The 21,360-nt window shown below is 39.2% G+C and overlaps 1 protein-coding gene across 4 annotated transcripts in view; it reads left to right on the top strand.

The window, feature by feature from the left end:
* Nucleotides 1–20,123, top strand: part of MYOCD (myocardin) — an 83,872-nt gene extending 63,749 nt beyond the window's left edge. For 3 of the 4 annotated variants that reach the window (XM_016158085.2, XM_016158087.2, XM_036223201.1), the window contains 7 exons: nucleotides 3,112–3,368; nucleotides 5,035–5,188; nucleotides 9,104–10,042; nucleotides 12,448–12,591; nucleotides 13,590–13,718; nucleotides 15,597–15,654; nucleotides 17,797–20,123. In XM_016158085.2, the coding sequence (XP_016013571.2) occupies nucleotides 3,112–3,368; nucleotides 5,035–5,188; nucleotides 9,104–10,042; nucleotides 12,448–12,591; nucleotides 13,590–13,718; nucleotides 15,597–15,654; nucleotides 17,797–18,368 (2,253 nt within the window). In that variant the 3' untranslated portion in view covers nucleotides 18,369–20,123. The remainder of the gene's footprint in view (nucleotides 1–3,111; nucleotides 3,369–5,034; nucleotides 5,189–9,103; nucleotides 10,043–12,447; nucleotides 12,592–13,589; nucleotides 13,719–15,596; nucleotides 15,655–17,796) is intronic. The other variant, XM_016158086.2, reaches the window with a different exon arrangement.
* Nucleotides 20,124–21,360: the final 1,237 nt, after the last annotated feature.

Genomic DNA, 21,360 nt, shown 5'->3' with positions numbered 1-21,360 from the left:
CAGCTCCAAACCACAATCAAATACTACTTCATACCCACTAGAATGGCTGTAATTTTTAAAAAATGGAAAATAGCAAGTGCTGATGAGGATGTGGAGATTGGAACACTCATACATTGCTCATAGTGATGTAAAATGGTGCGTCCACTTTGGAAAACAGTGGTGGTTCCTCAATAAATTAAACATAGAATTACTATATGATCCAATAATTCCACTCCTAGGAAAATGCCTAAGAGATTGAAAACAGGCATTCAAACAAAACTTGTACATGAATATTTGGAGCAACACTATTCACAATAGTCAAAAGTTGTAACTAACCCAAATGTCCATTGACTGAAGAATGGATAAACATGTGGCATATCCATACAAGGGAATATCATCATTCAGCCATAAGGAAGAATGAAGCACCGATAAATGCTGCAACACGAATGAACCTTGAAAATATTATGCTGAGTGAAAGAAGTCAGACACAAAAGGCCATATTTGGTATGATGCCATTTCTATGAAATATCCTGAATAGCAAAATCTATGGAGACAGAAAGCAGGTTAGTGGTTTCAGGGGACTGCAGGAAGGCGAGAACAGGGAGTGACTGCTTAATGGGCATGAGGTTTCCTTTGGGGTGATGAAGATGTTCTAGAACTAGATAGTGATGACACTTGCACAATATCGCGAGTATACCAAATGCCACTGAATCATGTGCTTTAAAATGGTTGCTATGGTGATTACCTGTGACTTGTATTTTACAATGCAAAAGAGGTTCCCCTGCCCCAGACAGCCACAGCCCCCTCAGAACCAATAGCCTAGGAAACAGAATGGGAGCCGATTTCAGTCTCCCTCACCCCCTCAGCAGGGTATTTAGTGGTGCGGCCATTATCAGGCAGCCTCAAAATGCCATATGAGAATATGAGACCCACAGATAAGAGACATTATTCTGATTTAGAACAGACTTCCCAGGTGAGCTAGGGTTTGAGCTGGACTCAAAGGATGAGCTAGAGTCAGATAGCAAGTAGAGGAGGGGATTGCAGACAACTGAAAATTGCAAGGAAAAGAGGCAGGAGGGGTAAGTTGTTGTAGAGGGGCAGTTTCATTGGTTTGGTGAACTGTCTTCTCTAGCAGACTAGAATTTGGACCTTATCTTGCAGGGCAGAAAACGCTAATTGATTATGGGCTGCTGGGGTGTTGTGTTGTGTGGCAGGCCCAGTGTGTATGTGCAGGCTAGAATCAGAAAGTCTTTACGAAGTCATGCACTCTCCAGCCATTTCCTGCATCACACTAAGCTGCTTTATGCAATTTATGCCTGGGTCTCAAACCACTGGATTTAGATCCACCTCTGCTTTAGAAAGATGAGATTTCTCCCCTTCTATTGGCCATGAAGTTCTAGATAGAAAACAAAACAGAACGACAAACAAAAAAAAAGCAGCAACAAAAAAATACAAAGCCACAATCTTAGTATCCTCTGGTCCCCAAAAAATGTATAAAACTACACAGTTTCATAGATTCAGAGCTCTATGGTCTCAGTAATCTTTGCCCTCACTGTCCAGATAGTTAGATTTTAGCATTTCCAGAATGCTCAGAGTCCCTGTGCTAAGAAGGCAACATGGAGAGAAAATGCCCTAGCCCCTGACCCAACTGCTAGGGCTGCAGCTCCCCCAGACAAGGCAAGTCTTAGGATGTGGTGGGGATAGAAGCTGAGCTGGAGCAAAACAGGGTAGAGCTGACTGCAGGGGCCCCACTGAAATTCTCCCAAGTGCAGATGACTGATATAATTAACTAGAATGCTGATCAATTAAACAGCAGGGAGAAACAGAACCACCGAGCACACGGGATTACTTGTACTCATTATTCACTAGTCTCCAAGAAGAAGCCTCCTTGGGAAAACACAAATGAAGCTTCGGTGGTGGGATGTGCTGAGTCAGAGAAAAAAGCAAGTTGTTGGCTCTTTTGGATAAGTCACATTTCAGATGCGTATTTTGCGGTTAAAATGGGGAAGCTGCCCAGTTGGAACAAGCCTGCCAGCTATTCAGGAGCCCCCTCTCCTGGACACTGCTGGTATCACACTTTCCAACTTTTTCCCCCAATCCTCAAGAATCTTCTGTCATGACACCTGTGTTTTTCATTTCGACCTTATGGAATAAGTGAAAGTTTGAAATTTTATATTTCTTCAACTGATTACAGTATGGACCTATTGCTTTCTAATATATGGACGCCTTTTGATTTTAGGAGCAGGTTATAGATATAATTACACAGTCCTCTGAGACCTGTTATTTCCATAAGGATGTTATTTATTTAACATCCTTACATTGCTCATTGAGATAGAAAGTGTAGAACATTTTCCCCATCCTTTAGGTGAGGAAACTAAGATGTGGTAAAATAATTGTACCAAGTTCAGAAATTTCTCTTAACTTCCTAGCCTGCGCCCTTAACTTTTTCCAGTGTGTCCAAATGATGTTCTCCAATGCATAACTTCTGGAAGGGGTTCCAGTGTGTAGCATTAGTTCAGAGGAGGTCACTTTCAGAATTTATATTGGTACTTGGGAATGGTGGTGGGAGAGATAGTCTATCTTACTTTTCAGCCAGAAGCAACAAAACTTCACATTCTGCATTTTTAAAGGCAAGCTTAATTTCATCTAAGTTTATGTCGTTACTAAGTCAATTTACTAAGTGCTTAACTAAAGGTGATTACATGTATACATATGAAAGAACTTTCTTATGAATCCATCCCAAGGTCAGAATGCATCCTTTATTAGGCCATTGTTTGGTTTGGATTGAGGAAACTTCTCTCCCTGAAACATAGGCTTACATCTCACTCTATTCTGGGAAGGAAATACTCCTGGAGTATTAGTTCAGAGGAGGTCACTTTCTTCTAAGGCCACTTCTAAGATTCAAGATTCCCTGTATTAAGGAGTGTCCTTTCAGTGCGATATACTCGAAATAGTTTTCTTCATTAGATATCTTAACGTCCCAGGATCTCTTTGCACATCGTGACTTTGCCGTATCATATTTCCGGGATTTGAGAATATCCATCAGACAAAAACTCCTTTCGCTATATCCATAACTCCAAGTCATTCCCATCCATTGCCTAAAGCACATGCATTTCTTCATCCTTTTTGCAGTCCAAGTCCTTGAGTGACAATAAGAACCGCCACAAAAAGCCCAAGGACCCCAAGCCAAAGGTGAAGAAACTCAAATATCACCAGTACATTCCCCCAGACCAGAAGGCGGAGAAGTCCCCTCCACCCATGGACTCAGCCTACGCCCGGCTGCTACAGCAGCAGCAGCTGTTCCTGCAGCTCCAGATCCTCAGCCAACAGCAGCAGCAGCAGCAACAGCACCGGTTCAGCTACCCTGGCATTCACCAAGCTCAGCTCAAGTAAGTCAGGATTGCCCCAGGGGGTGGCTGAGAGCACAGGCTGGGGATGACTTCTCTGTCTGAGGCACACTGGCTCACACTTTGGGACCTAGCAAGTCCCATATTACACCACATCCTCATCCAGTGTGTTTAGAATATGACTGTTGAGAAACTATGCACACTTTTTTAAGAACATAAGGCTGGAGGAAGCAAGTAAATCAATGCCCCTGATAAGAGGCCTCTTTGGGAAATGAGAAAGTACTAACAATTTCAAGATGAATTATGGAACAGACAGAAGAAACCATCTAAGAATGTATATAGGAATTGTGAACAACTCCAACACAGGTTATGTTTTTTTTTTAAATTGGCTCAGCACTTCTGTAATAGGAAGCAACAGCTGAGTGACTGAGTGACATCCCCAAAGATGACTCCTGAGCCCCAATGTGTGGTGACCTCATTGCCAGGCCACCTTTTCAATGATCAATCTCTTCGACGATAAAGTTGGGATGCAGGTTCCCTTACCTGTCCCTGTTCAGCTTCGGATGGTGCTGGCAATCGTGCTGAGTGCTGCCTACAAGGAAGGACGCTTCATCAGGTGTGCTCCTGCCTCCACAGGACAGCACATCTGCTAAATCATAGATATGCCCATAATCGAAAGGCTCCACTACTCCCTCCTGTCTCCTCCAAACTCAGCTTGAATTTCACTTGCCACTTTTTATCTAGCCTTTTGTTGTTTTCCTCGCCCTTCCTCTTCTGCTGACTTATTATTTGCCTGATCCTTGTAGACAATTAGCTTGTGATCTGGTCTAAATTCAAGTCAACCCCTGTAGGTTCTGGTCACCCAATTCCAGTGTGTGGCAGAGGTTTTTCTCACATCACCAAACAATTATCAGCATTAGCTGGTGTCCAACAATTCCACTCAATTCTGACACTGGTTACCCGGAAATAGCATCAGATTCCACAGGAAAAGGGCTCAATCCCACAAGACAGCCATCCATAAGTTGACAAGTACAAGTCCAGATGTTGTCACCTGGGCTTCTAGTCAATCAACTGTAGATCAGTTTCCTACAACCTCCTCCTTGAATCTGATTAATTTACTAGAACGGCTCACATAACTCAGAGAATCATTTTACTTACCAGATTGCTGGTTTATTATAAAAGGATATATCTCAGGAACAGCTACATGGAGGAAATGCATAGGGCAAGTTATAGTGAAAAAGAATGCAGCTTCCATACTCTCTCCAGGTACTACTCTTCCCACACCTCCAGGTGTTCAGTAACCCAGTAACTTTCTGACCTCTATCCTTTTGGGTGTCTATGGAAACTTCATTACAGAGGAATGATTAATTAAAACAGAGGCACTTGGTGAACTTAATCTCCAATCTTTCTCCCCTCCCTGGAGGTCAGGGGGCTGAGAAGACAGTGGGACTAAAAGTTTCAACCTTCTGATCACATGATTGGTTCTCCTGGCAACCAGCATCCCTCCTTAGATAGAGTCCACAAGTCATTTCATAACAAAAGACACCTTTGTCACTCTCATTACTTAGGAAATTCCAAGGGTTTTAGGAGCTGTGAATCAGAAACCAGGATGAAGAGCATATATATATTTCTTGCTATAAATCGCTATATCAACCCCCCATATATATTTGACCGTATTTTAAGTGTTTCTTTTTTGTTCTTTTTTCAGAGAACCAAATGAACAGATGGTCAGAAATCCAAACTCTTCTTCTACACCACTGAGCAATACCCCTTTGTCTCCTGTCAAAAACAGCTTTTCTGGACAAACTGGTATTTCTTCTCTCAAGCCAGGTCTACTTCCATCAAACCTAGATGATCTGAAGGTACAGGATTTGGCATGATTTTCTTTTCTTTTCTTGTTTTTTAAACAAATACATCAGTACATTTTAAACAACATTTTCACCAACGGATGTCTTATGTAGAACAGTAGGAGTGAGATGAGCATGGGAGAGACTCAAGTAGGTGACAGAATATTAACTGCTGCAGTTGAATACGCAATGGAGCAGAAGACTGTAGCTCCGAACTCAGCTCTTTCACTGGCTACGCAAACTTGGGCTAATTTATTAATTTTTCTGCATCTCAGGTTCCTCATTTGCATAGATGAGTTATTATGAGACTCAAAGGGAATCATATGTACACAGAGAGTAGCTGTGAGATTGATATGCGCTTCCCAAATGCTCTAAACCAGTGGTCAATTCCATGATCAACTTTTACCAATCTCTGATGAAATAAGAAAAACAAAGACCATATAAATGGTTTTTCGTAAATCTCACATATGTTCAAAATATCTGATTATTCTTTATTCAAAGAATTTATTTCCTCCCAATGTTTTGAATAATAAAAGATCCCTTCTATTAGGAAATGATGATGATAGTAGATGGAAGTTGAGTATTTCTGGTAGAGTTTTGTTTATTTCTTTTTATTAAATAGGGATATTATTGAGTAAGGCTATTAGTCTTTATTTAACAAGATAGGATATTGGTAACCCTATGTCAATTATATCATTTAAAATGATGTACTAGTCTATGGAATCTTCAAATAGACTGAAACGTAGCAGCAACTTGTTACATGATATATATGTGCTGGCAATTAACTCTGGATCAAATACCACATGCACCTCAGCTCACTGAAATGACACTGAGCTTTGAGTTGACCTTAGTGTGTTCCAAAGCAGTCCTCAGGACTGGCATATGTACTCACCCAGCACTTACAAAATGACTGAAAAAGATGAAAGCCGTGCCTTGAACTTCTCTAATGTGTGAACATACCTGCTCCCTTCAATGCTGGTTGATGGGTAAATGGGGTTCATTATACTTTTCTATTTACTTTTGTCTATGTTCAAAATTTTCCATAATAAATGGTTTTAAAAGTTATCAGTGATTGAAACATCAATGAGTGTAGGAAAGAAATGCATATAAAACTTTGTCCCCAGTAAATCCATATTGCATAATATTCTGAAATTTAAGGTAAAGCGAATTCCACAAGTATTCATTTTAGAATATGAGTTGCATTATTTAATAATGTACTTTAAATTATTCAGTGCAAGAATAGATTCTAAAAATAAATGTAGAACTCATTAATTTAAATTAATTCAAAATTAAAACAATAATGAGTTTCAATTTTGCACTTTTTTAAACCAACAAATTTAAAAAAAAATAATGAAACAATGCTAACAAGACTGGGGATGGGAGAAGATAGCATATTTATTGCTTGTGGTAGTATAAATTGTTGCAGTCCTTTTGAAGTAGGTTTTAGCTGAGTATAAAGTAATATATATTTATTATTGAAATATAAGTGTATAGAAAAGTAAAGAGTATTTTAAAGGACAATTGACTCTCAGATAGCATTACAGATTATATTTCTAGACTTGAAATGCATATAGACATATTTTATTTTAAAATAATCATTTTAAAATAATTATGTGAGCATAAATTTCTGGTATGCTTTTTTTGTTTAATATATCATGACCATTTTTTATGACTATTAATATTCAATAATTTAAAAAAAATTTTTAATATCAGCATATCATTTCACCACCTACTTAACAGTCCTCTGTTGGACATTTAACTTGCTTCCAAATTTTTGCAATTAAAAATAGAATTTGTCCAAACATTTATTAATTTTTTTTATTATCTCCTCAGGCTCAGTACATACTAATGGAATTCTTGAACCAAAACATATTAATATTTTTAGAAGTTCTTGATATATATTGCCAAATTTCTGTCCTGAACATTTGTGCCAATCTAGTCCTAGAAGCAATATATTAAGGCAGCACTTCTTAAACATGAATATGCACACTGAATCACCTGGGATTCTTGGTACAATGCAGCTTCTGATTCAGTAGGTCTGGAGAGGGTGCTGAGATTCTGTTTCTAACAAGCTCCCAAGATGCTGTCAGTGCTGCTGGTCCAAGGGCCATGCCTGGAATAGCAAGTATGAAAGAATTAAAGAGATTTTTGTTTGTTTTTTTGTTTTTTTTTTTTACATTTTCATTTATTTATTTTTTCTGCTAATAACATGAAGAGTTATTATAAATTTCTTTGTCAATTTGATGAATACAAAAATACGTACATATCATGTGTGCATATCTTGGATTGATACACATACATTATTGGCCATTAAAAAATTTTTTTTTATCTTGTTTGTGAAGAGTTGGATGATGTCTGTTACCAGTTTTCATGGCGGGTGTCAAATTTTTTCTTTGAGTTGTTAAACATACTTTATTTATTGGGCATACTAATACTTTATTATTTTTCCTACAATTATTTTTTTCTGAGATTTTTATTTGCATTTGCATTTTCTTTTTAGTGACTTACAGGTGTTTTCAATTTTTGTTGTCAATATTTTTATTAGTTTCTATGCTGTTATGCTCAAGGGATCTTTCCTTAAAGAATATTGGAAGAACATTTTTCTATAGATTTTCCTAGCTGTTTTATGGCATTACTGACATTTAAGTACTTCATATGCTTCCTGTTTTAATTATAAAAGTAGTATGCTTATGTGGAATATTTAGAAAATATAGATAAAAAGAACCATGTTAACATTTTATCACATATTTATCCAGAAATTTTTATCTGCAAGCATAGATTTAAATATATATACAGGTATATTTATATTTTTATAATTCTTAGAAAAACAAATTCAAGCAATTCAAATTTTTAAAATATAATAATATAACATAAATAACTATTTATTATTCTATATCGACAGATATTTTTAGCATCAGTTTTAATAGATCTAAAGTAGTCCATAATTTATATACACAATTATTTATTTAGTTTTTGCATTTTTAGATATCTGATGTTTAAAATTTATGATTATAAAAATGCAGAATAATAACAAATCTTTATACTACACTAACCAGCTATGACACACTATTCCAAGTATTTTACAAATTTTAAGCTATTTTAATCCTCACAAAATGTGTCAGGTATGTGATGTACGATCATCTCCATTTTACGCAAGAGAAACTGAGGCACGAGTGATCACTGAGCTAGTAAGAGGCAGGGCTAGCATTTGAATCAATGGTCTTATCTCCACACATATTATCTCTCAATATATGACCTATTACCCAGCAAGCTGTTAAATTTAGGACATAAATGTTAATATAGGACTGTGGTTTTCAAAAACTGGTCCAAGACCGGAAGTATCAGCATCACTTGGGAACTCATCAGGAATGCACATTCTCGGTCCCTACCCCAGACCCACTGAATCGAAAATTCTCAGCTGGGGCCCAGCTGTCTATGCTGTAACCCACGGTCAGGGTTTGTGCTGCCTGCTTAGGTTTGAGGACCACCCACAAAAAGAACATGTGGGGGAAGCATTCACCTAGGAGGCAGAACACTCAAGGGTCAGCGTGCTTTAGGATGATTGGTTGAGGGCTGATGTCTAAACTAAACAGATATCAGTTTTCTCAACTGTAAAATGAGGACCAGGACCAAGATGGGGGTTAGAGGTCAGTAAACTAGGTACCCTCTATGGTTCACTTGAGCTCTACATTTCCAAAGTATTTTTATAATTGTGCAACCACGAAAACATGGTATATGAAAAGTTTTTAAAGAATTAAAATTGTGCAAAACCAATTTATGTTGGGTGCAGGGGAAGAGATCAGAAAGAAATATTAAAAAAGGAGAGGATATTATGAAATTTCACTTGTGATGTTAAGTAATATAATAATAAATACACTTTTTAAAGGATTATCATGAAACAGCACACTAACTAGGCCCTGGTTTCTTTAGGTTTCTGAATTAAGACAACAGCTTCGAATACGGGGCTTGCCGGTGTCAGGCACCAAGACAGCCCTCATGGACAGGCTTCGGCCCTTCCAGGACAGTTCTGGGAACCCTGTGCCTAACTTCAGTGATATAACAACTGTCACTTTTCCTGTTACGCCCACCAATGCCCTGCCCAATTACCAGTCCTCCCCTTCTACCAGTGCCTTATCCAATGGCTTCTACCACTTCGGTAGCACCAGCTCTAGCCCCCCAATCTCACCCGCCTCCTCTGACCTATCAATGGCAGGGTCCCTGCCTGACACCTTCAATGACACATCCCCCTCTTTTGGCCTGCACCCATCCCCTGTACATGTCTGTCCCGAGGAGAGCCTCATGAGCAGTCTGAATGGGGGCTCCATTCCTTCCGAGCTGGATGGGCTGGACTCTGAGAAGGACAAGATGCTGGTGGAGAAGCAGAAGGTGATCAATGAGCTCACCTGGAAACTCCAGCAAGAACAAAGGCACGTTGAGGAGCTGCGGATGCAGCTGCAGAAGCAGAAAAGAAATAACTGTGCTGAGAAGAAGCCCCTGCCTTTCTTGGGTGCCCCCATCAAGCAGGAAGATGCTGTCTCCAGCTGTCCTTATGCATCCCAACAAATATCTGTGAAAAGACAAAGCAGCAACTCAGATGGCCAACTACAGCCTTGTGAAGCTGCTCAACTCCTGCCCCGTGGGAGCACTCACTGTATGGAGTCCTCAGGTCAAACCAACGTACTTTCTTCCACATTTCTCAGCCCACAGTGCTCCCCTCAGCATTCGCCACTTGGGGCTGTGAAAAGCCCACAGCATATCAGTTTGCCCCCGTCACCAAACAACCATTACTTCCTACCTTCATCTTCAGGCGCTCAAGGAGAAGGGCACAGAGTCTCTTCACCTGTTGACAGCCAGGTGTGTACCACACAGGTAAGAACTCCTTTGCCCTATGCCCAATATACCCTTTTTCCTGGAGATGGGATGTTTATGTGCATTGCTGAAGAACTAATGTTGGCACTTTCCGTGGGAAGGGTTTAATAAAAGTCCAACAGCAGCTCTCATACACCAAGACCCTCAGGCCTTCACAGTAGACCAGCTCACTTTTCTGAGACAGGGGTCGGCACACCTATTCTACAAAGAACCTGATAGTAAATACGTTTGGTTTTGCGGACATTGTGGTCTCTGTCACAACTACTCAACTCTACCCTGTCTCGTGGAAATAGCCATAGACAAGTTATAAATAAATATGCATGTGGCTGTGATCCAATAAAACTTTCTTTACAAAAACAGGCAGTAGGCCAGATTTGGCCACAGGGATGTAGACTGCCACCCCTATTTTCAGGATCCTTGAGCATCAAGCTTTACTAGATGCCAAACCAATTCATCAAGAGAGCCAAAGGGGGAGTTACTAGACCTTACTTGTCTCTTCGTGTTATGATCTACAGAGTGCAAATATTTACTGAGCACCTATTGTGTGTCAGGCCCTTTACTAGTCTCTGGGGACTAGTGCTGAACTAGCCAAATAAATCTCTCTATTTTCATGGGAAAACAGTAAGTTAAAAAACTAGATAAAATATATAACGTATTAGAAAATGATATATCTTATGGAGAGAAAGCAGAGAAAGAAGGTAAAGAGTTTGGAAGTTTGCAACCTAACATTAAGTAAAGGGGCCAGGAAAGGTTGAAAATCACATGATATCACTTATATGTGGGATATAAACTTAAAAGCAACGAATGAACAGGACAAACGAACAGAGACTCATGGACATGGACAATGGACTAGTGGTTACTAGAAGGGTGGGGGAAGGGGAAAATATAAAATTAAAATGTTAAAAAAATTATGTATATATAGTATGAAAAAATAATAAATAAACTGGCATTAAAGACAAAATAAGTAAAAGGGCCAAGGACATTTTAGTAAAGTTTTGAAAGAGGTAAAGGAGAAAGCCTTGTGAATATTTGGGGTGAGGGCATTTTAGGCAAAGAAAGGATAGAAAATGCAAGGACCCTGAGGTGGGAGCATGCATGGAATGTTTAAGCATCAGATAGAAAGCCAGTGTGGCCAGAGCAGAATGAGAGCAGAAATGGCTCAGAGAGTAACTAGCTTGAAGACTAGACCAAGGTAATTATTGAAGTCTTTACTTTGTCTGCGAAGTCAAAGAATTATTAGGAACATCTATTTAAGTCTATCTTAGAAATAAAATTACATTATTAAAAGATTCTAAGCTCTATATTATTAGAAAGGGAATAGGAAGAAAACTCATATTAATCGCATTCCTGCCACGTGCCAAGTATTAAGAATCAGGTATATGAGTAATCTTGTTAATTGTCACAATAATCTTTTGTGCTTCAATTCATTACTCTTTATTTGCCACTGAGGAAAATGAGGCTTAGGGAGGTTAAGCTAGTTGCCCAGGGTCACACGAACCCTAGATTATCTGATTCTAAAGTACATGTCCTTTTCACACTGAATATTCTCTGTCCTGGTAATATGAGGTGTGGCCATAGGTAATGAGAATACATTTTTAGAAACCTACCTGAACAACACATTCAAATGAATGGTGCCCACCCCCGAGTGGGCACTTTGGGAGGAGTTGGGACTTAAACGCATTATCTTGATGAGATTTATTGAATGCATAGTGTCCTAGGCAACAAAGGTAAAACTAGCTCTTGAAGCATAGCTCTGGACCATACGACATTCAGTCCTAATGACATCGATGCCCTCAAGGACAACTAATATTTGTACAGTGATTTATGGTTTGCAAAGCGCTCTTTAAAATCATGAATGATTACATGACAAAAATATAAAAAGCAATATAGGATAACATTACCAATCTGTGCTTATGACATTAACTGCTGCACAAAGCATTGTGGTAGGGACAAGGGAGGCAGATCGATCATAAAGGACTAGAGGAGTCTTGGAAGGTTTGAGGAAGAGGTTGAACTTCAGAAGAAGTGTAGAGTTAAAAAAGAAGAGTAAGGAAAAGGGCATTCCATGTGAAAAAAAGATAGAGAGGTAGGTGTACAAGGTATGCAGAAGGAAGTGCATAGAGGGATTAGTAGAATTTAAGCTTGCAAAAGAAAATAGTAGTTGTCTGTGAAGAGTTTTGGACACTTATGCTGGGCAGAAGTGGAGACCTCATGCTGTGGATGTGTGGGAGCTACTGAACATTTGGGGGCAATAGGTGATACATACAAAGCCAGATTTGAAATTTTGGTAATAGAATTTGGGAAGGTTTGAAAAGATAAGATACCAAGACAAGTAGTCTCAACATAAGCTGCTCTCAGGTATGCCACTGGTAGTCATTTATTGTACTGCCTTTTTCTTTCTACAGAACTCAGGGGCACACGAGGGCCATACTCCAAGCTTCTCTCCCCAGACTTCCAGCCTCCACCCTCCATTTTCTGGAGCCCAGGCAGACAGCAGTCATGGTGCTGGAGGCAACCCTTGTCCCAAAAGCCCAAGTGCACAGCAAAAGGTAGGCACCTATAAAAAAGCTTAAACTTGAAGTTGACTTTGCCTCTTCTCTCTTCTGTGACCCCTGTCTTCCTATGACGAGGTTCACAGGCAGAAATAAACAACATTTTAGATAGAAACAAGTGCCTTGAAAAGGTCTGAAATGAATGTACAAATATTTAAGAGGAGTCATTCCAAAATCAAGATGACTAAAATGGTCATGCTATGTTTATAAAATTATATGGTGAAGAAAGAGTTTTCAGCAAAATTGAAGACCAGAATAGGAGAACATGGAAAAAACAATGCTGGTGAAAGAGGGAAGTAGTACATGGATCTTTGGAAAAGACTGGAGGGATCCAGAGAAGTGGGGGGTCATTGTCCAATACCTCTAAAGAAAAAGAAAGAAATCACACATATCAGCAGGTGGAGGAATCAGGGATGTGAAGGATCCAGGATATGGGAGTTCCAAGGACAGCGAAGAGGTGATAAGAAAGAGCAAACATAACAGAGCCGTTACACACCACAAGTCAGGTCAGGGCGTCCTTTGGGGACAGAGATCCTGAAATGGCCCAGGTACTCCACAAAACGCACTCACAATACTCAAGGCTGGTTCTTGAAGCGATCTCTCTCAGCAGCGCCTCCAACTCTCTGCAAATACAGTTAGAATAAAATAGCCTAAAGGATAAATTACTCTAGAAATACCTGGGTTGATAGACTTCTTTGTACTGGACTGGAATCTTTTACTTTATTTCCTTTTCTCATCTTGCTTTCTGCTAACAAAAGAGGGTGTACTTTGGAGGAGACATAAATCTGTGAGGTTCCCATCCTAAGAGGCCTCCAGCAATAATTTTGTAGTGATATGTACTTTATTAATATATCGAATTTGTTTTCTAAGCCCTAGCTTTTTTTCCCCCTCACTTGGATCAATTTTTCCAAAATTTAGCCTGTAATTTCTAAAACAGAAACAGTACCATTTCTCACCCATGAATTGATTGTCTTTTCTGCATTTTACTCACGCAGATGGCTGGTTTACACTCTTCTGATAAGGCAGGGCCAAAGTTTTCAATTTCATCCCCAACTTTTTCTAAGTCAACTTCAGCAGTTTCAGAGATAACACAGCCTCCATCCTATGAAGATGCAGTAAAACAGGTAACTAAATGGATAATTTGTTCTTTATGGAAGAATAGACTAGCAAAAATGAACCTTATTTTATAGGACCTTATTTTACTCTTCTTGCATGTAGAGTCAGGTATTGAGTGCATCTCGTGCCTTTCCACCAGAATGGGCAAAGTATCCAGATACTAATTGTAGAAAGGTGTTGCATGTGTATAGAAATTGTGGGAGATAAAGAGAAAGAAGAGGTTAGTCTGGACACCCAGATACCTGGACTTAGTGACAGCTTGGCCACCAGCCACCAGCCAGTTGCCATTGCCATTAAGGCTGGGCAAGTGCTCAACTTCTCTTATATGAAATAGGGCTAATATCTACTTTGTAATAATTCTTGATAATGCAGCACTTACCACATTGTCCAGGTACAAAATAGGTACTCAAATATATAAACACTTTTTAAGGTTCTTCCTAGCTTCAAAAATCAATGGTTCTGGTAAAATATTGATGGTTGTTGAGCTGGATAATAATGAAGGTTTGTTGTATCTTTTACTTTCATTTATGTATGGAAAATAATGATCTTATATTCCAAATGACCGAGTTTGGATAAGATCGGCTAGCCCTTTATATGTGTTCAACCCAGAAAAGAAGATCTACATCAGTTACTGCATACTGGTATCCCACAGCCTGCAGTTAGGTTTCACTTGGCTTAGAGAATATTTTTAATATTAGGAGATTTTATATAAAAAGTAGGCTTTCTCATTTCTGGAAAATTAGGGGATCTTGCAACACTGAAGCCACATTTCTGCCAAACAACAATCACCTGAAACAAAGTATCCACTGCCTCCATGAACCACAGTATATGTTCTACACTCTTCCCCTCCCTCTTGTTATATATTTGGCTCATTTACATTACCCGCCAGACTCTGTAGGCATCTAGTGCCTCCTAGACTGGCAATGACTCACTCTTTGAGCAGTGTTCCCATCTATATTGATTATTGTTGCTGTTTACTGGGACTGGGCTCTCAGAAGAGTGAGATCAAAATATATCTTTGTGCCTCCATTTTTCCTGGTAACTATAAAGATCAACTGAAGCTTCACAATTTCAAAAGAAAAGAAAATGGCCAAGAAAAGTAAACTTTCATAAATAAGACTCTACTTAACTCAGATGAGCCAGAGGGGAAGGGTACTTTCCCTACAAGTGTAGATAGGTTCTACAAACTATTATAATGAGGAACTAGGGAAATAGGAGTCACATTCTTGGACTACATTCACAACACCCAAACAGGGGGCAGATCCAAGTCATTTTGAAGTGAAAAAGAGGGCCAAAAGCCTTTAGCCAGGTCACTTATGTTCATAGCAGTATTATTTACAAAAGCCAAAATGTAGAAGCAGCCCAAGTATCCGTCAACAGATGAATGGAAAAACAAACTGTGGTATAGACATACAATGAATGCTATTCAGCCTTAACAGGAAAGAGATTCTGACATATGCTATGACATGGATGAAGCTTGAAGACATTATGCTAAGTGAAATAAGCAGTCACCAAAGGAAAAATACTAATAGGAATCCACTTATATGACGTATCTAATGCAGTTAAATTCATAGGGGCAGAAAGTAGAATGGTGGTTGCCAGGGACTGAGAGGAGAACAGAATGGTGAGCTGACGCTTAATGGGGACAGAGTATCACTTTTGCAAGATGAAAAAAGTTCTGGATGGTGGTAATAGTAATGTGAATGGTTGTACACTCTAAGATGGTTAAGATGGTAAATTTTATGTTATGTCTACTTTACCACAACTAAATAAAAACAACTAACCAAACTTAGTTCAAAGATCTGTGATGCTGCTTCTAATAATTTCTCACTCAAGAAGTAGCTACATTCTAACTTCTCTGTCCTCCTTTGGTTAATTTTCAATAGCAAATGTCTCGGAGTCAGCAAATGGATGAACTCCTGGATGTCCTCATTGAAAGTGGAGGTAAGTCTGTCCTGTGTCTTGCCTGACAGGATACTCTGTAACTGCATGTACTCTAGGGAAGAAACCCTAGGACTAAGGTCAGATATTCACTGTAAATGGGACCAAAAAATCTATGGAGAGAGTGGTCACTTCATCTGAGCTTCCTATCCATGTTTGGAGCAGATAAAGGAAGGCATTAGTGGGTAATATCTCACTGCTTTGGTCTCTTTGTCCTGGAAACATTTTCACCAATCACTTTAACAGTTTTCATGTTTCAACTCAGTCCCTGTGTCTATAGCTGTGCCCTCTTGCTAATGCCATTTCTCTCTACTGTTCTAATCCCAATGTACCTATTGTCTTAATTATAAGAAGAATAAAGCAGATAAAGCAAATTTTGTGCTACCTACTCAAAATGAAATTCAATTAGCAATCTCCCACTGGATGGTTCATTCAGGATTAAATGTCATTCAAGTGAGCAATAAAAATCATCATTTTCTTTTTGCTTCCTTTTAAGTGATTCATTTATATATTTTTTTTAAAAAATTAAATTGTATGTGCCTAGAATTTGAACCTACACAGATGAATAAAATCATGTAAGGTGAACATGTAGACAGAAAGAAAAAAAAAACGTAAGGTGTAAGCCCTTAAATAACAACGTTTAAAGTTTCAAAGAAGGAGTGTCCAGGCAGTAGGCTCAGTGCTGCACTGGAGCAATTCCCCACCTTTGTGGAGTTTGCAGTCTGGTAAGGGAGAGGAACAACAAGTGAGTGAGCAGACAATTCCTCCATTGTAACAAGAGGAAAGAAGAAAAAGAGACAAAATCTTATCTTTATAAATTTTATGATAAAAAGATGAGAATGTTCATATCAGACACCCTTATATTTTTAATAAGTATGTGACAAGGTCAGGAAAGAGTGAGTGTACAGGAGGGGAGCACAGGTAATTCGAGGAAAGAAGAAAAGTTATGAATCAGTCATGAATAAACTGGGTTTTCTAGAGAAACAATAGGATTGCTAGGTGGTATTAAATGCCAACTGTAGGCTTGACATCATGAATTTAAAATGAAATCAGTCAGCTTCATTGCAGAATTTTTCTCTTACAACATTTAGCTGATGCAGGGCAGACTCAAAGAAAACAATGATAAGATTCACCCAAATGTGGTGTTTTGCTAGAGGAGAATGGTGAAAGGAGAAAAGGGCAAGAATGTTGAGAATATTTATAATAGAGTAATTTTAATGGTGGGATGTGAGGATATTTATAATAGAGTAATTATAATAGTGGACCAAAGAATATAGGCTGGACAAAGAAAGAAATAAAAACCAGAAGGGGCTGATGGACAGTGACAAAATAGTAGTCAATAGATTGAAGTGACTCCAAGTGGCTGAGAAATTGCTCTCATCAAGTGAGTTGGAGGAATGGGAAGGGGTCGTCTAAGAGTGGGAAATTTTGGTTAAAACTGAGCTTTCAGAGGGATGCAGTATTTGAGGATGATGAGGTTGAGGGTGTGTCCAACAGAATAAGAATGAAAGGAATCACTGGAGTTAAGGGTGATAGGGATGTCAAGAGGCTAGCTGTACAATGGGTCTCTTCTGAGGATGCTGAAATTGCATAGAGTGACCAGAATTGAAATGGGGGAAAGGCAATGAACTGGGGATTAGTTTTCAGTGGATGAGATGGAGTGACCAGGAGGCTGAGGAGGGTGCGTGGAGTGGCAGGGAAAGCAGAACGACCTTCTAAAACACTGAGGAGTTATAAGAAGGTGTAGGGTAACAATCAGAAAGTGGCAGCAGGATAACACCCAGGAAGACTCATCTTTTGGGTCTGAAACAAATGAGCCCTCACTGAGGCTATAATGGAGGATGCAGTGTCCTCAGGGGACAGCCAGGTGTCAGTGAAGGAGCAGGTAAAGGAACCTGCTTTGAGAGGTTGATAATCACAGAGTGGAATTCAAAGGGGGAAAAAAAAGGATTTGAAGAGAGACCAGAAGGAAGAAGAATTGCAGATATATAGAACAATCTAGGGATGAGACAGGGTGATGAGCAATGACCAGAGAAACAACCGTCTCCTGTATCTTAAGTTTAACTCATTCATTTCAAAGATTCATATTATGTGGCATGCTCTACTTAAAGTGACTTAACAATTCCAGTTTTGTTTTACCAACAGAAATGCCAGCTGACGCCAGAGAGGATCATTCATGTCTTCAAAAAGTCCCAAAGATGCCCGGGTCTTCCAGAAGCCCTACTGCTGCCCTCCCCAAACCCTCAGCTTCCTTTGAACAAGCATCTGCAGGAGGACAGCTCTCCTTCGATCACTATGGCACAGACAGCGATGAGCACCTCGAAGTCTTATTAAATTCCCAGAGCCCCTTAGGAAAGGTGAGCGATGTTGCCCTTCTAAGAATTGGGAGTGAGGAGCCTTCTATCGATGCTATAATGGATGGATTTTCCGGGAAAGCTGCAGAAGACCTCTTCAATGCACATGAGATCTTGCCAGGTCCCCTCTCCCCAATGCACACGCAGTTTTCACCTTCTTCTGTGGACAGCAATGGGCTGCAGCTAAGCTTCACTGAATCTCCGTGGGAAACCATGGAGTGGCTGGATCTCACTCCACCAAGTTCCACACCAACCTTCAGCTCCCTTACCACGAGTGGCCCCAGCATCTTCAACATTGATTTCCTGGATGTCACAGATCTCAATTTGAATTCCCCCATGGACCTTCACTTACAGCAGTGGTAGAATGCCTGATGCCAAAGTGCTAAGGAAGACCAATAGGAATTCCATGGGGAAAGCACACAACCATAAATACTTGTATTATCTAAAAGAAGAAGGCAAAGGAGGAAAAGGAGAAGGGGGAAATTAAAAGGAAACAGTGGAGACTTCTGTTTCAATCAAGAAGAAAAAATAGGAGTCTCTTTTACATATATAAAATGTAATATTTACCAACATTCAATGACTGTTATTGACTTTAGCAATGCATTTTAAAATGTGCCAGAATGCCAAAAAAAAAAAAAAAATTATTTTACTGCCTTGTCAAACACTAATATTTTTTTTAGCCCGTAACTTTTTTCAGGCATTGTTGGGGCATGATCTCACCTTGTAAGCTTTTCTCGTGAATTTATTAGATGTACTGTGGAAAGAAAAGGCATATCTGTGATGGAGGCTGATTCTCATCTCTCCATTACCTATCTTTCGAAATACAAATCAGGCCCGGTTTCGCTTAAAGAGTTCTGAGGCAGAATAGAGGGACAAAAAGAATCCATTCCCAGGCTAGCAAAATCAATTTGATGTCCCTCCCCACAAAGCTGCCCCATTGGAGTGGTTTCCAGTCCTGTGCCCATGACTCTGTGGTCACTGATTAAAAACTGACCCGCATTTGGTCCAGAGAAGCCCGCCCAGAACGTCCCTCTTTTTCAACCATTAGCCATATCTCTCCCACTGTCTTTATAGTGATAAGCATTGCGAAACAGGTGAGAACCTCCTGACATGGAATTTTCTCTGACACAATCCCCTCTAGTTCCAAAGACTAGTGAAGACCACCTAAATAGGTCAGAAGGATCTTCTAGCCTCAGGACGCTGTATCAGGGATAATTCAGACAGAACTAGAAAACACTGTTTCACATATCATGGAAATAAATACCATGGGTTACTATAACAGGACTATTTATGGAGGTCCAACTTCTTTTTGGGGGTATGTGGGGCACCTCGCTTTATTTTTCTTCCACTCTCTGCTTTTCTTTCAAGATACCAATCCTATCTTGCTCCACTTTTGAAGATCTTTCTTTTTCTGCCCCGACATTGGGAGAAGACTTCTCAGATGTAACAAGCTGACATACTCCTAACAAAGCCATATTTTAAAAAGCTAAAATTCCAGGTTCTCTTGTAGAACTCATTCTTCATATGCATACTTTGTTGCAAAAGGAAGTTGAAAGAATGTCCTTAGGAAGAAACTGGTGACTGGGCCCATCAGTCACAAAGCTTATTCTACCCTTATTTCATTTATAGCAATCATTGATTTGGGTTGCTCTGGGGAAATTGCAAATCGTAATATTGTAAAGATAAATATAAAATTTACAAGAATGGAGTACTTTAGGTATGGGCCTCTTCAAGAAAACACAATTGCAAATTGCAAATGATAGAAGGGACAAAGGCAATGGTCTAATGTGCATGCATTCCTCATCACCTCTCGTGCTTTTGCTGGGAGTTGAAAAACCAGATGTCAGGACAGTCTCTCTAAGGCTCGTTGTGGCTCCAGCTCACCATTTTTATAGTGTTGCATGCTGTAGAAAGTAGCTATCGCTGTTTTGTTTGTTTGTTTGTTTTTTTAATTTAAATCACTAAGTCACTGTTTTCTTCTTTTGTAAAAAAAACATTGTTCACTGTGCACTTGTGGAGAAAATAACCAAAAATGTTGTGATTTTAGAAGTTCTTTTTTTGATAAACCAAGGGTTTAGAAGTCATTCCATTGTTAACTTGTAAACTTGTGTGAACAAAGTGTTTTTGGTGACTGCTACTTTAAAAGCTCTCAGATCTTATTGGGAATGGGGAATATATACACACATGCATATGCGCATAGATATATACATATGTCTATGTATGTGTATATCTGTACACGTATATACATATATGTGTATATGTACATACACATATGTGTATGTGTGTGTATCTTGAAAAGCAGTGTTACAGAGCTCTATACCAAAAACCTTTAAGCCTCAATCTGCTGTGAAATGATACTTGGCCTTTCTCACTACGAGTTTCTGATTAATCAACCAGACTACACGTTGCCTCTCTGTGTATGACTAATGGCTCCAGCCTGATGACTCACAGCCACTTGCTTACCATGAACAAGCTCATCTTGACAATGAATATGGATGTGAAAAGACAGAACAGCTTCACTATTAGTAGCTGGAAATGATAATACAGTCTCTCATAGAAGAACATAAAAGAAACATAAATATTGTTTTACATTCCTTGATCTGCATTGTGCTTTAAAAGATCCACATGATAAATTTTTCATTTTGCTTTTATGTCAGTCATCCGAACCAAAGACCTAGCAGGAAAAGTTACCAGTCTTTTCTTTGAAGATGAAGCTATGGGGAAGAAACCCTTATTAACACATTCCTCACATTTGTTTATTCCTCAGATGTTGAAGTTCTATTTGGATCTTGACAAAGCTTGCTGGTCAGTACATTTTTCATGTGTCACATTGTATAATTTGTTATTTTCACCCCCACCCCCACCCCTACTTATTTCCTTTGGAAAACAAACTCATAGTATCCCTATTCTGAGAATCTGGTCTAAATTAATTATTTTTTCCTTTGTTTATTTCTATTCAAAAAATGAGACTTGGTTAGGAAGCCTCTGTACATTGTAAGTTCCTGCATTTTCATTGGGATCTTTTTAGGATATTACCTGGTACTGATATACACACCTAACAGTTGACAAAAGGCAGATCCTATTTGCTACTACAAATCAACACACTTACGGATCATACCCCTGGATTACTGGTCTCAACTTCCCAGAATCTCCACATAGCATATTTACTCTGTCTCTTCATAGCTCAGATGTGAGATTTGTGGGATAAAACTGGGAATAATCGGGAGAAATGGATGAAGTTGGCTTCTACACATTCATCAGATAATCCATGTTAATTCACCTGTCTCCTGTTGGGGATTTTAATTTAAGTTCTTTTAAACTCTTAGCTGTGTCCTCTATTCTGGTAACAAATTGG

This window comes from Rousettus aegyptiacus, unplaced genomic scaffold, assembly GCF_014176215.1.
Source record: "Rousettus aegyptiacus isolate mRouAeg1 unplaced genomic scaffold, mRouAeg1.p scaffold_m13_p_6, whole genome shotgun sequence".
In the NCBI taxonomy this organism is placed as follows: Eukaryota; Metazoa; Chordata; class Mammalia; order Chiroptera; family Pteropodidae; genus Rousettus; species Rousettus aegyptiacus.
This window is presented reverse-complemented; position numbering and strand designations above follow the sequence as displayed.